Source organism: Musa acuminata, unplaced genomic scaffold, assembly GCF_036884655.1.
Source record: "Musa acuminata AAA Group cultivar baxijiao unplaced genomic scaffold, Cavendish_Baxijiao_AAA HiC_scaffold_1073, whole genome shotgun sequence".
NCBI classification, from domain to species: domain Eukaryota; kingdom Viridiplantae; phylum Streptophyta; class Magnoliopsida; order Zingiberales; family Musaceae; genus Musa; species Musa acuminata.
The window spans coordinates 1-14799 of record NW_027021287.1 but is presented as its reverse complement, the minus strand read 5'-3'; the positions used below and the strand labels follow the sequence as shown (position 1 = coordinate 14799).

Below are 14799 nucleotides of genomic sequence, written 5' to 3'. Positions count from 1 at the left end.
GCGTTGGCAAGAAACCCCCTCCCGAAGGAATCGGCGACCCGTCATCCGGACCCGAACCAAGCCACGTCGGCCCCGAGGTCACGGCTAAAAAGTTGTTTACACTAACACATAGTTAGTTACGTTAGCATCCCAATCCATACATTTTAAAACGTTATATTAGGATCTCGTAGGTATGAAAGTGAAACATCTAGGTCTATTTATCCTAACGTCATCGATTCTATCAACGGAAATATAAAATTAAAGGATAAAAAAATAATTTTAATGTTTCAATTAGTGGTGGCAGAAAATGATACCACTAGGGGACGCGGATGACTTTGTGGATGAGGAGAGCGGTAGGGAGAGGTGAGGGCTGCTTTGTATTTGCATCGACATTGACACAATTGTCAAGTGGCTCTTTTGCCTCTTTGCATTTGTATCAGAGTGGATGTAGCTACCGAGCGATGAAGGGGCCATCGATACAGATGTCGAGTAGTGTCACTCTACATCTGTATCGACGTCGACATAGTTATCGAGTGACTCTCACCTCTCGCAGTCGCTCTCCTCATCCACAATAACTACTTGTAATACTTAGTAGCGTCATCATAAGTCACCACCAATTAGAATATTAAAATTATCTTTTTACCTTTTATCTTTATGTTTTTGTTGGTAAAATCGACAACGCTAGGATAAATGAACATAGATATTTTACTTTCGTAATTATAAGAACGTCAATACAATTTGGACCGAAATACTAAAGGTAGCTAACTACATACGATAATATATAATTAGGGTATGATTTAAATTTTAGATTCTGAAAGGAATCTCACGGATAAGCCGTTGAATCCAATCGATTTCAAATTAGGGATAATAATATTTCGAATCTTTCTAAGCTCACGTTGGATTGGTATGAGCCAGTCAAATGTGATTCTAATAGAACATTTTGGTCTAATCGACGAGAAAGAAGAAAATTTTTAGTCAATCATCCATCTTATTTTCGTTCTTAGGGATCGATCCATTTACGCTATGCTAATGTCAAGAAAACACTACAATGCAGTATAGAAATTTTTATACTATGCTATAATGTTTTTATACAATATTAGGATAACATCATTGTAACATAGTACCAGGAAAATATGGTAATGTTTTTTATACCCAGTATTTATTTTCTCGTATTATTCAAAAACACTATAATAATGGTAAAAAAAAAAAGAATGAAAAATAAATAGATAAGTAGGCATTCCTAGTATTTGAAAAACAAACAAAAATAATTTGCTTGTAAAGAATTCTGAAAATAAAGTCAGCCCCACTTCCTATGAAAACAAAAACAAAAACAAAAACAAAAACAGACTTAATATTTTCACCAAATAATAACACCAGCAGAAAGAATAATAATAATAAATTAATTAATTATCGAATCAACAAATTGGAAGTTAAACTCGAGCGCCCGACCCGATACAACCCACCCGATCCAATTCCATCCGACGACACCGCATCGATTTCCTTTCGAGGTCACATCTTCCTCCTTCCTTCACCTCCGGCGATTCCTACATCACAGACTTTGCGGACTTCCACCCGCTTCTGCTACCAGCCATCGTCACCCTCCGCCCCATCTTCTCCATCACCACCGCCGCCGCCGTCTCTACCTCCTTTTTAGTAGTTCGTTCCTCCTCTTCGTTCCTTCCCTTCCCTTCCCTTCCCCCATCTCTTCATCTTTAACCTAATTCTCGGCTTCAAGAAACCATCGTCTGCGTCGATCGAAGTATCTAGGTCGCCGGGAATGGCCTCCTTCAGGCCCTTCCACCCTCCCCCGCCGCCTGCTGCAGCGCAGCCTCCCCCGCCGAACCAGAGCGCTCTTCCGCCTCCCCCTACCCTCCCGCCGCCTATGAACCCGCAGTTCCAGCCCTACCCCCAGCACCGTAACTACCCTGGCTCCGGCCCCGCCGCCGCCTCCGCCGTGTCTGGTTATGGCCGGATTCCGCCCGGCTCGGCCTCCCGCCACGGTTTTGCTGGCCCCTTTAACCCCCCCGCCGGCCAGCAGCAGCCGCTGCCGCCCGGGCCGCATCAGCAGTATCCGTACGCCCCTCATCTTCATCAGGCACCGCCACCGCCGCCACCTTCGGCCTCCTATCCACCGCCCCCGCCTCCACCCCACCTCCCACCGCAGCCGCAGCCGCAGCCGTCGATGTCTTATCCTTCTTCCCAGTACCCTCCTCACTATAACCTTCCGGCCCAGCCGCCCCCACCGCCCCCTCCGCCTTCCTCCCCGCCGCCAAACCCTTCCGTCCCTCCCCCACCGCCGCCCCCCATCCCCCCTCCGTCAGTCCCGCCCCCTCCCCCTCCTTCGTCCAACCAGTCCCCGTTGGTGCCACCAGACGTGGGTCAACGTCATCAGGGCTCTAGAGAGGCCCTGCCCCCTGGGAGGCAGCAGAAGCTATCTCTCCCGCCCAAGCAGCAGAAGCCTCCTTCTGCACCTCCCGCTGGAAGGGCTTCGGCCCAACCTGGAGGCCCCAATGGGACCTCGATGAGGGTGGAGACTGAGGAGGAGAGGAGGTTGAGGAAAAGGAGAGAGTATGAGAAGCAGAAGCAGGAGGAGAAGAGGCAGCTTTTGCTGAAGCAATCACAAGCCACTGTGCTGCAAAAGACCCAGATGATGGTGTCAGGCAGCGCAAGGCCACATGGCTCCATCACTGGGTCACGCATAGCAGAGCGCCGGACAACCCCATTCCTGAGTGGGGAAAGGATCGAAAACCGATTGAAGAAGCCTACAACTTTCATCTGCAAGATGAAGTGAGTAGGATTTTCTTTCCTCACATACTTGTTATGGAAAGTACTATTATGGATAAAGATTTGTCAAGCAAGAATCTATTATTTTCCATTTGCAAACTATAGTACTCTTGCTGTGGTTGCTCCTTTGTATAATTTGATTTTGATCTAATTCTTTCAGATTATCTTTCTAATAACTGGAACATTGTTCTTCTGGTTTATCCATTTGCTTGTTTAGAGAATGTTGATTGCATACTGAAAAATATGATAGCTAGGATCAGCACAAGTTATCTGTTACATGCATTACCTCTCAGTTTGCGCTGTAACAGATGATTGACCCCTCAACACAATTTTGGATCTGTTTTCTTGAATCAGCCATGGTGCTGGAATTGCAGACAGTCGTGTTCAGACATGTATATTCTGGAATAACCCCTGGGGATATTTTAGATGTCCTTTTGTCTATATAAATTTTATTTAAAGTAAAAGCTGAGCCATGATAACTGCAAGTTATGCCTCAATTTTATATCCTACATGGTAGTTGGGATCAATTTCATTTGAACTAGGTCATTTGAGTATATACCAAGTTTGGTTTGGACATCTTTGATGACATCAACTGAAACTTGGCACTCAACTATGACACACAACTTTATGTTATCTTGTATCTTTTGGATCTTCTTTTGCCTGTGGTGAATCATTTTGTTAATGACATGCTTAATAATACTATGTAAGGGCCTGATTTAGTTCAGTCAGAAGTTGATTTGTGTTCGGATTAAGGTTTCAAATGCTGGTCGAGCCAATATGTGCCAATAGGTATTTTCCAGTCTGTTTGACCACCAATATCTGCCATCGGTATTGGCATTATATGTAGAACCTTGGTCAGGATTAACTATACTTATTGATAAGGTGATATATTCATCCTCAGCATCAATTCTAGTTAAAACTAAGTAACATCTGTTGACTTTGCTCTATAAATTATTTATTCATTATTTGGGAAGAAGCCTTGACAGATGTATACTTCCGTGTCGTGCCTGCAGATGCTCCATCTTTTCTTTGATGTCAATTTCTAATTTGACTTTAACAATTGCAAATAGGCCTCCTTTCCTTGTCATGTCTTGCATTATTTGTCACTCATTCATTTTTTAAATCCAGGTTTAGAAATGACTTGCCAGATCCAACCGCACAACCAAAGTTATTAGCTATGCATAAGGACAAAGACCGGTATGTATCATATTTTTCTCTTTCAAATTTCTCATTTTGGCTTAATATAGACATAGATATAAAAAAAGATTAACAATTTAAAAGAAGTTCATGGCTTTTGCTTGACTCTCATAATTTTTTTCTTTTAATCAAGCATATTCAAATTCAGGGATTAGTTTTGTACTTAAATTTGAAACTTAAGTTGTTGGTTGCATTATGCATGAGTACCCTTTTCTTGTGGAAATATGAACAGTGGTCACCGACAGTAGCAGGTGGTTAAAAAATGGAATATGCTATGTGAATATTGTTATGTTGAGTTCATTGTTGGAGAATTGTTTTTTTTGCAACTGTTGAACAATTTATTTATGTGATGTTTTATGACCCAAATTTGTACTGCTAACATTATCCATCATTTTTATCTGTTTTTTCTCCTTGGAATTTGCTGGTGGAGATTTTTACTTTATTCAAATTTTAATACATGAGAATTATGTCTCTCTGTTGGCAGATATACCAAATATACAATCACATCCTTAGAGAAAATGCACAAGCCTAAACTCTATGTTGAACAAGATCTTGGGGTACCTCTTGACCTACTTGATATGAGTGTATACAAGTGAGATTTTAGAGCTTTGCACTTGATTTTTCTATACCATAATGAATGTCTTTAGTGTCTCAGATAACGTGTTTATATGCTTCTCTAGTCCTTCCGCTGTTCGTACTGCCCTTTCTCCTGAAGATGAAGAGTTATTGCTTGACGACGAGGTAGTAACTCCTATCAAGCAAGGAGGTATAAGAAGGAAAGAGCGACCTACAGATAAAGGTGTTTCATGGTTGGTTAAGACTCAATACATTTCTCCCATCAGCATGGAAGCTGCAAAAATGGTACAGATCATACTACAGTGTGATATTTTAGGGTTTATTTTTACTGCCAGTAGCTTAGTACACAAACATGCTAATTGATCTGGAATTGCAGTCTCTTACTGAGAAACAAGCAAAAGAAATACGAGAATCAAAAGAAGGTCGAAATCTTTTCTTGGAGAATCTTAACAATAGGTATATTGACATGTTAAATGTTAAGTCAATTTACATATTTTTTATGATGCCCTTTACTGGGATCAGGAGCACTGCCTTATGTTTCTGTTTGATCCCTTCTTTATTATGTCAGGGATAGACAAATACAAACCATCGAAGAATCTTTCAGGGCAGCCAAACTGCCCCCTGTCCATCAAACGAAGCCTGAATTAGAAGCTGTGGATATTTTGCCTTTGTTACCAGATTTTGACCGGTGTGTACTTTTCATTTATGCCAGCTACTTATTTCAGTCTCACTACCAGTCATAATGGCCACAGATATTTATGAATCTCTCTTCATCTAAGCTGCTAATTGTATTATACACTTTTTTTCATTAGCATGATCATGCATGAGATGCATGAATATTCAGTAGTGATAACTGTTATTGGGTTCCTTGTTATATTCTTGGAAGAAGAAAATCCAAAATTTATATTGGACTTCCACCAGTATGTTGAAGGTCTTCATTAGTGATTACAAATTAAAACTTGAGCAACTGAAGCATGATTTTTCACAGGACAATATGTGGGTTGCACGGTGTCTGCTTAACTGATGCAAAATTAGATTTATTATACTCTTTTGACAAATGGATAGCGTTGATTGTTTTTCTATCATCAAAATCCTTTTTCACCTTGGGAATTAGTTTTGCTTTTTTATTCGATTCACATGTAATCTATAATTTAACTTCTCTTGAAGAATATGTTAGATTAGACATTTTGATCAATCTAATTTTGGACTATTTTGTTATCATTTCTATTTATCTAATTGATGTCTGCAAAAAAAATTAATATTAGTCGTAACTGAGTGGACTCGCTCACCATGCCAGGTGCGAAGACCAATTTGTTATGGTAAATTTTGATGGAGATCCAACTGCTGATTCAGAACAATATAACAAGCTAGACAGGTCTATCCGTGATGAACTCGAGTCTCAGGTGATTTTTTTTCATATGTTCTCTAGTATGAACTTGCATGCAAGTTCAGATGCTATCAATATGCTTTCTATTCTCTGGTTGTTTGTTGTTTTTAGATGTATGAGTGAGCTCAATATTTTTTTAAAGTAAATTAGTCTTTTTATTAATTGGAGAATCTATTTTTAGCTTATAAATTTTGTTTTAGACTGACAGAATCATGGTTATTGATTAAAAACAACCTGGTAGGTTGTATCAGTTGGTCTTCAGTTTTACGCTGAAATCTCCCCTCTGTTGAATGAGAGCTGCTAGGCTACCAACTGAAGAACCACACAAAGACTGAAATAAGATCCAAGGCCATATATGGAGCATTTAGAAAGTTGAATGGTTGTATAGTAAATGTTTTAGTTAATCAGCTGGATTGATTGAATTTCAGTCTGCCTTTGTTTTTGGCTGATGGCCGTATTAAAATATTTGGCAGCTTGAGTTATTTGTGATATTCTGGTTGATTTTTGAAGTTTAAATTTTGGCCGTATTGAAAAGGGAATTTTCTGATTGTCAATTGTTTGACCAGTTTTGTATGTAAAAAAGTATTTGTTATACACCCAAGTTAATTTATGGGCATGTGTTTGTCATACACCCAAGTTATCCAACTTCTGGTGTGGGCTGTCTTGTACATATGTCAAGACCATACCTAACTTCAAAGAACAAGGCTTGAGAATTTTTTCTTTTTCTTTTTGTTTCTTTGCTGAGAGTTGGGTGGGACGCTTGTGGTTCTTCTGGGCTGTGACAGCATAAGCAGGTAAGATTCCTTGTGTGGTGCCTGCTTCACACGACATAGTATGTTGTAGTCAGGATGAGCAGGCATGATCAAATGTGCCACCCATGAACCTCAGCTTTTGACAATTAGAACATGCAACTATTGATATGATCCTGGTCTAGAAACTTTCTTTTTCAAGTGGTGATATCGTAACATTGTATGTGCTATTGCTGGCTAGTTTTGGATGCTGGATTCTATTCTTCATAATTTTATCATGTCAAATATGTGAAAGAAACCCTTTTGTAGAACAAATTTCTCCTTTTAACTTCTATTTCATCTTGAACTTTAGTCATTATAAGTTCTCTAATATAAAATGTTTTAACCTCAATCTGAAACAAAATTGTTATTGTTTTTTGTATGCTGTGGTCCTAGAGTAATAATCGTGTGAAGTGATCTTGTGTCAGATTATTCTATACATCAGCGTCTATGAATATCATTAATCGTTGGTATTAACTTGTGGGTGACAATTATTACAACGTATTTGTTAAACTGGCTTACAGCATATAATTTTTTTCAATCTTAATTTTACATTAGCCTACATTTTTGGTCTTTTTTTATTTTGTAGGCTATAATGAAGAGCTTCATAGCCAATGGCTCAGATCCAATGAATCCTGAGAAGTTTCTTGCGTACATGGTTCCTCAACCGGATGAGGTATATAATATTGTTTGTTACCTTGCCAGTTCATATGTGACGCTCTGCATTGTTAGGGTGAATAGCTTACCAGTTATGTTGCAATAATTTAGTTTTACTTGTTTTCTAGAAATTGTTGAATTACATTAAATATTCCTTCAATAAACTGTTTATAAGTTGTAGCATCACTCTGACATTGTTCATTACCATTGGCAGTTGTACAAGGACTTAAAATCTGAAAACGAAGATACATCATACTCCTGGGTTAGAGAATATCACTGGGATGTATGTTTCAAATTTGCTCCTCTCCTATGATTAATACTCTTCATTTGTTGTACAGGCTACAGATCCAAGATTGTATTATAGAAAAATTTGTTTCATGACCATTTAAGGGCAAAAATAAAATCATATTTTCCTAAACAAATTCCTTCTGTATGTTGCAGGTAAGAGGTGATGATGCTGATGATCCAACAACATACTTCGTAACTTTTGGAGAAAAAGATGCTCGCTACTTGGTATAGTTATCTTAGTCAATTTTGAGTTAGAGGATGTAACAATCGTTTGATGTGTAATACTTCATACTATGCAGCCCTTGCCTACAAAGCTTGTTTTACAAAAGAAGAAGGCAAAAGAGGGAAGGTCTGGTGATGACATCGAGCAGTTTCCAGTGCCATCAAGGGTGACTGTGAGGAAGAAATCAACTACTACATATGGAGAACCAAACGAATATGGGGAAGCATCTAGAAATAATGTATAGAAAATTTCACTTCTGAATTCCTGCTACAATGCACCATAGATCATGTTTTTTAATTATGTTCTACACTGCAATTTCCTAGATTCAATAGCTTCATAAGTTATGGCTGTGCTTTCTAGTAATAAATTTACACAGATGAAATATCTAGCCATCAAACTGTTTGATTGTTTGTTAGCTGGTGTTCACCTTGCTTTTGTTGGTAACATTAAATAGTCCTGTTGCTGCATATTGTTTGAGTATGTTGTGATCCAAGTGTTGTTACCTTTAAGGCTTTAACTTCAGGGAGCATATAAACATAACATGGTGCATTATAGGAACATTCAGATAATATCACCATGTGTTTAGTATTAAGAGTACATATTTATTTACTGTTAAAATAAGAAGTGGATATGATTTATCCGTTCATACATCACATATTAGATGAAGTGTATAGATGTTCGCATGCTCACACATGTTGTTATGGTTTCTCATGTTCATAATGTAATATAAGATGCATGAGATGTTCTCATAAGCCACAAGCATACTTTGGTATCAACTGTGTTACTTTTACAGTTGTGTTTAAATTCTGTTCATGCAACATATGTGTGTGTGTGTGTGTGTGTGGAAGTATGTGTTTATTTATGTATGTATATTGAGATTTTATATATATATATATATATATATATATATATATATATATATATATATATATACATATGTATGTATGTATGTATATTGAGAGCAGTTATTTATCTTACGATGCCTTACTAGTGGCTAAGAATAGTATGTGCAACCAGGTGCCTATGCATATACTTGCAAATGTCCATCTATGTTTTCTTGACAAGCATAGCTTCATCTCTATTTGCATTCTTGTATTCATAGATAAGGTCTACATATATAAATTGTTTTACATTTTGGAATAATTCTGCTTAGTTGAATCTAATATATTGTTGTAGGCACCCTGCACACTGCCTCTCTATTGGAGAAAGGCATTGCAGTGGCCTTTGTTGTCCTAGTATCCAGTGTGGGCTATTCTTCTTATTCCTGGCCTTCTTCAAGCTCTCCTGAATGGAAATTAAGAGCATCCCAAAACATTTTCACTATCAAGTTACCCATCTTCCTGCTCTTACTGATCTTCACACTGACCAGAAAAAGATAAAAGAACATCTATTCCTGGGCCAAATGGGCGGATTTACTTGAGAACACAACTTTTATATATTGGCAAGGAAAATAACACTGAAATTTTCTTGGTAATATTGAGAAAATCTAACTTTATATAGGATACTATTATCTATAGCAATCACAGTTTAAATATCTAGGCAGACATGAGGTTCCTACTGATAGGCAAATCAAGTTTTCATTTTACTGATCTGAGTACACAAAGGTCTTTTCTTTCTATTAGTTCTTTGATTGTTACCAAGTGATTCTGAAATCTGAATACATTAAAATATAGTCTTCTTTGAAATTTTGGAAACCGACCCTCTTGATTTTGGATACTTGATACATTTATTGTTTCTGTAAGTTCATTGAACTTAATGTCTTAATTGATATTTGGGCATGCGATTTCATGATTATATAGATATGATGTTTAAATATTGTCTGTATGTTAGAATATTTACTTAATGATTTAGTTCTTTGAACCTCTTAGGAATTCTGAGTGCATACTAAACCCAAGATGATTAAGTGTATGGGTGGATATAGATTTAAATCCTCTTGAATGTTAAATATAGCTCTTACTCAAGTCTGTTGAATCTAACATATGTTCTCTCTATGCAGAGTAACAATTACATATTGTTAAGAAACCTTGAAACTGTCATCTTTTGTTTCTTGTATAGAGATATTCTCTTATTGGTAGAAATTCGTTGTTTCAAATCTTTGCAGTTCTGCACGGGACGATATAGGTAACATGTGTTTGTTATGGACTAATGCTTGCATGATACTAATGGTGCATTTGTTATTTCAGAAATCTTTATCTTAGTGCAGTTACATTATATTTTGAAATCATCCTAATAATTCTGAAAATGTACTATAGGAAAAACTGGATGTCAGGAACATAAAGCGAGGACGTTCCTCAATGGATGATGACCTTGAAAGGCAGCATAAATTTCAGAGAACAGAAGATATAGATCAGTTCAGTGGGGAGGAAGATATGTCTGATTAACTGTGACAATATGTCAGCATCGCCATTGCAGAGTTACTTCTGGTGTAGCATCATCATTTGCTAATCCCGGTGAATGTATGGGTCGTCAAAGAAGCCCGTTTGACCGAAATGGATGTCTATTTCAGAACTCAGAAGTCACGTAAGGCAAGATGGTGATATTTCCCCCCTACCATTATTAGTACATAAGCTTTTGGCTTACATGTCAAATGTGATGAAGTTTTCAAGCCGTTCAAGCATTATACAGCTGTGTCATTTTCTTGTCAAGTTTATTACCGAGAATAGATGTATGTTTTTTATTATATTGGGTTTCATTTATATGCTGCAATGCTTTGATGTCTGTTACTATGAGTTTAGGCCTTTTTTTTCTTTAACCTGCGACTCATCAGCCGATCATCCTGAATATAGATGATCCAAACTCTTATTGTGAGGCGAGGTTGAAGATTAATGAATGTTATAATGGATCTTATGTAACAACGAGACACTGCATTAGTGAAATTATGGGGTTTGGTTATTGATAGGTAGGTGAGCTGGTGAGCATATTTAAATTGCTGAGAGGACTATGTGTTGTTGGCCAAATAAGATGTTGTCTTCCTCGTTAGACCTGCCACTGCCTGTATGTTGTGCAAGTATCTGTTCTGACATTTATCGAGTTGCGGTATCAGATGAATGTATTTCCTGTGAAATATCTTGTTAGTAAAACTAAGATCTTCAACTCTTGTTTGTGTTGGATTTAATGGACTAACAATTTTTGTTCTGTTTTGCATTATTATATAAAAAGGTGATGTTTTTCAGGTGTATTTTGACGGTTTTAAGTTTTGGTTGTCTGAAGTAGAATATGATTTAGATCTAAAGCATTTGCCAATGCTTCATATGGTACACATGGAATCCTTAATGTTATTAGAGGTTACTTTGAGCCTAAGAGGAGGAATATGATGGAGCTCAATCTTAGATCTATTAATTGGAGAAGATATTTAAAGTTATTAAACACAGGGAGAATCAAAATGTGCCTTTCACTTTTTTTTTTTTCATTTTGAAAGGTAAGATAGAGACTCAAAAGTTCTTTTTTTATTCAGTTCACTTCGAGAATCAACAACAAAAATTTCTTAGCATCTCTAGAGGTAATTTAAGAATGTATTAATGTATTTTATGAAAAGTTTTTTCTTGATTCGGTTCACAATGTACACACCTTAGGAAACTCTCGAGTACAACCCGAGCAGACGCTGCACCAAAATGTAGACGAGTAGTTACGGAAAGTAAAGATGTGGAGAAGGCTATGCGACTCGGGCAAAATAGCGGTAGTGAGCTGCTCCTGGTTATAGATCCGGCTCCCCATCTTCACGGTGGCCTACTGTATCATCATCCCCTTCACCACCATCGCGTTGGCGTAGTACACCTCCAGCTCCAGCTCCCTCAGCGCCACCATCAGCCTCGCCGCCAGGTGTGCCCTCCTGTCGCATTGCACCCTTATCATCGCCTCCTGACCCAGCAGCTTCACCTCCACCTTCCCACTCGTTTCGGTGGGAAAGAATTATAACAAGGGTAGTTGATCTTCGCCCATTGAAAGAAGATCGTTAATGAAAACCGATGGCTTCACAGGAAGAGGAATCGGAAGTGGATATAGGTTGAGATAATCGAACTATTATAAATCAGTTTATATTTTTTCTTTTACCTTGATTTACTATTGCATATTGACCTACTTACTAAGCAATTCTTATTTGCACTTCTTGGTAATCACATTTTTATCGAAATTTTTCGAAAGTACTAATTCACCTCCCCCCCTTTCCTTTTAGTGCCTTTACGATCCCAACAATGTGATGCATGTGTGTATTATGATTATCATTATTATTAGGGCTTATGAGTCTCCATTTTATTTCTTGTTTATTATTGGGCTATGCATGTGATTATGTTGTAATTGCACGAGAGGTGCGATGGGAGCATGGAGGTGACAGCGAGACCCACAAGGTCGAGACGGATGATCACGGTGCATAGTGATGCGACAAGATTCCAGCGAAACCGACGAAGACGAGATGGACGATCATAGGGCATGGAAATGCGCTGATGCACACATAGATCGTGATGTAAGTGATTGAGCCCACTAGCTCGGGCTTCGGGCTTGATCATATTATGCTATGGTCATGATCATCTAGTGTGTTTGCTCATGCGATGTGTGATTGATTATATAGCTACGTGTGTATATATATATATATATATATATATATATATATATATATATATATATATATATATATATATATATGTGTGTGTGTGTGTGTGTGTGTGTGTGACACGTCATATTAGGAGACTGAACCAAAATTTTCTCTCATGATAATATTACGTCGGTAAGCGTGAGGCGATTAGATTGACCCACGTGGCCTTCCGTAGTTATAGGAGAAATCGATTCCTGACATAGGTTGAGTTGGTCGAGTCCCTCGAGGCTCACCTATATTGCGATTCTAAATCTTGCCTACGACGTAAATATGTCATCGGTAACCTAAGGGCATTGTATACTTGGTCGAGTGCCTCAAGAGCATATCGTCGAATTAGACTCATCTTGTATTGATGGCGATGACTTAATATAACATCATGATTAGTCGAGTCCCTCGAAGCTATGATGGTTCAGAGGTCGAATAGGATAGGAATCACAAGGAGTTGTGATCGGCAAGTGTTGCATACCTTTTCGGGATTAGTGTGATTAGTCAAGTCCCTCGATGTTACACTAAGACGTCGAATGGATCCGGATCCCCACTAGAGATCCGTTGGGGGTCTTCAATTCATATATCGGAGGGAGTTATGTGTTTCACGAGAAAATAGTGGGAGCAGATTAAGATAGAAATTCATATCTTGATTGTTTACTTTTCAACAAAATCTACATGTTATTTATTTTGTTATATCTTTATTTTTAGAAAATATCACTTTTAAATCATTTATGTGGCATAGTTAATGTCAACCACCCCACTATTCCAAACTATACAGATTGGCTCCGCAACATGAGAATCGTTCTCGTAGCAAAAAAAATTACGTACGTTCTTGACATAGTGATGCCAGACAGCGATAAACTGATTCCCTTATATTGTAACAACTACGGAGCAATTGTTCAAGCTATTGTCTTAGATTGTCTTTAAACATCACAAGGGTTTGATGAGGATCAGACACTTAGGCGATTGAGTTTAGGTCAAGTGAGAGATTGCTAGTCATAGGTGTGCTCATAGATGCCCTACAAGCTAATCACGTGAGTGATGGCACGTGTGATTGGCGCTACTAGTTTTCCAACACTCTCTTCTTAGCTTAAGGTCAACTAGCTTCTTAAGAGGGCGCACGACTTTGAATCGCTTTGTGAGACTTTAGATAAGGCTCTTCTCCTCCTTTTTATACCTGAGGAAGAGGTGAAGTCCTATGTTAGAACATGAAGAGTCCTTAATGTTGGGTGGAGTTAATCGTTTTCATTTGGGTATTTGTAAGACTCTGTCCGAGGCTTCAAATTTTAGTAGAATTTTGATCAGAACAGATATCGGCTAGTAATGTCTGTAATTTTTATTCCTTAGTCAATCAAATTTCTTTTTCTTTTTTTTAAACTATTTCACGTAGAGCATGGATCTCAATTTTTTGGGATGGCGTAGATTCCATATCTAAACCATTCATTTTGGGTGAATCGAGTTACAAATTCTTTTTTTTTTTGTTTAAAAAAAGTATGGTTTAAGATAATATGTACTAATATTTTATTAAAGAGTGAGGCGGTCCTTCCGACGTTGCGACCGTTCCTGCAGCAGATCCCTTCTCCGCCACGGCCGTCCACCCCGCGGCCGCCAGCTCCCAAACCCACCTGAAGTCATCGCATGCATCAGCAACCTCCAAGGCTTCCCCACGAAAGCCGGGAAGAGCCCGTTTCCCGTTAGCCGACACTTAGCATCGGAATCCCACCCGGCGCCGGCAGCAGCCGCCGCGTGTCGCTGGCTCTCCCTCCTCCCCTCCCTCGTCATAATGGGCGCCGCTCGCTTTCCCTCTACAGAGTAAGTTGTTGGTGCTGCTTGCCACCTGTCGGTGCCTTTTACAGGACAGAGGTTTGCTGCGTCGCCACCTTCTCCCTAGCTGCAGCGAGACGACGGGACGGCATGGGGCCTGAAGAGAAGAAGCAGAAGAAATGCTGCCCTCTGAGGAGGTCAAGGAAGGGCTGCATGAAGGGCAAAGGCGGGCCGGAGAACCAGGCGTGCACCTACCGCGGAGTGCGGCAGCGGACGTGGGGCAAATGGGTGGCGGAGATCCGCGAGCCCAACCGGGGCGCCCGCCTCTGGCTCGGCACCTTCAGCTCCTCCCTGGAGGCTGCGCAGGCCTATGACAACGCCGCTCGCAGCCTCTACGGCGACTGCGCCAGGCTGAACCTGTCCGACGACTCCGGCCCCAGGCGGCCGTCCGTTAAGTCGGAGGCCTCCTGCTCGCCGACCTGCTCGACGGAGACGAGCACCAGCGAGTCAAGGGCGACCTTCCCGGGGAGCGTCCAGTCGCCGGCGGGTTATTTCTGCGGCGGCGGGGGGGGGCTTGACG

The 14799-nt window shown here is 39.4% G+C and overlaps 2 protein-coding genes across 2 annotated transcripts; both read left to right on the top strand.

The window, feature by feature from the left end:
* The first annotated feature begins 1604 nt into the window (after positions 1-1604).
* LOC135666133 (protein PAF1 homolog) lies at positions 1605-10585 on the top strand. The gene is made up of 12 exons (XM_065177692.1): positions 1605-2766; positions 3892-3960; positions 4445-4552; positions 4641-4821; positions 4913-4992; positions 5105-5224; positions 5834-5939; positions 7301-7387; positions 7583-7651; positions 7810-7881; positions 7956-8117; positions 10132-10585. The coding sequence occupies exons 1-12, from the start codon at positions 1757-1759 to the stop codon at positions 10258-10260; spliced, it is 2193 nt and encodes a 730-aa protein (XP_065033764.1). The 5' UTR covers positions 1605-1756; the 3' UTR covers positions 10261-10585.
* Positions 10586-13798: 3213 nt separating this feature from the next.
* Positions 13799-14792, top strand: LOC103977416 (dehydration-responsive element-binding protein 2C-like; the record flags this gene model as incomplete). Its single annotated transcript, XM_009392909.3, has 1 exon — positions 13799-14792. A coding segment is annotated over exon 1 (423 nt), but the record flags the coding sequence as incomplete, so codon positions are not given.
* Positions 14793-14799: the final 7 nt, after the last annotated feature.

What these genes read in the sequence shown, in the direction of transcription:
- LOC135666133 (XM_065177692.1), top strand. Translation starts at nt 1,757, where the DNA reads ATGGCCTCCTTCAGGCCCTTCCACCCTCCCCCGCCGCCTGCTGCAGCG. An exon ending in GCATGGAAGCTGCAAAAATG is followed by an intron (nt 4,822 to 4,912) that starts GTACAGATCATA and finishes CTGGAATTGCAG; the next exon opens with TCTCTTACTGAGAAACAAGC. An exon ending in TTAGAGAATATCACTGGGAT is followed by an intron (nt 7,652 to 7,809) that starts GTATGTTTCAAA and finishes TGTATGTTGCAG; the next exon opens with GTAAGAGGTGATGATGCTGA.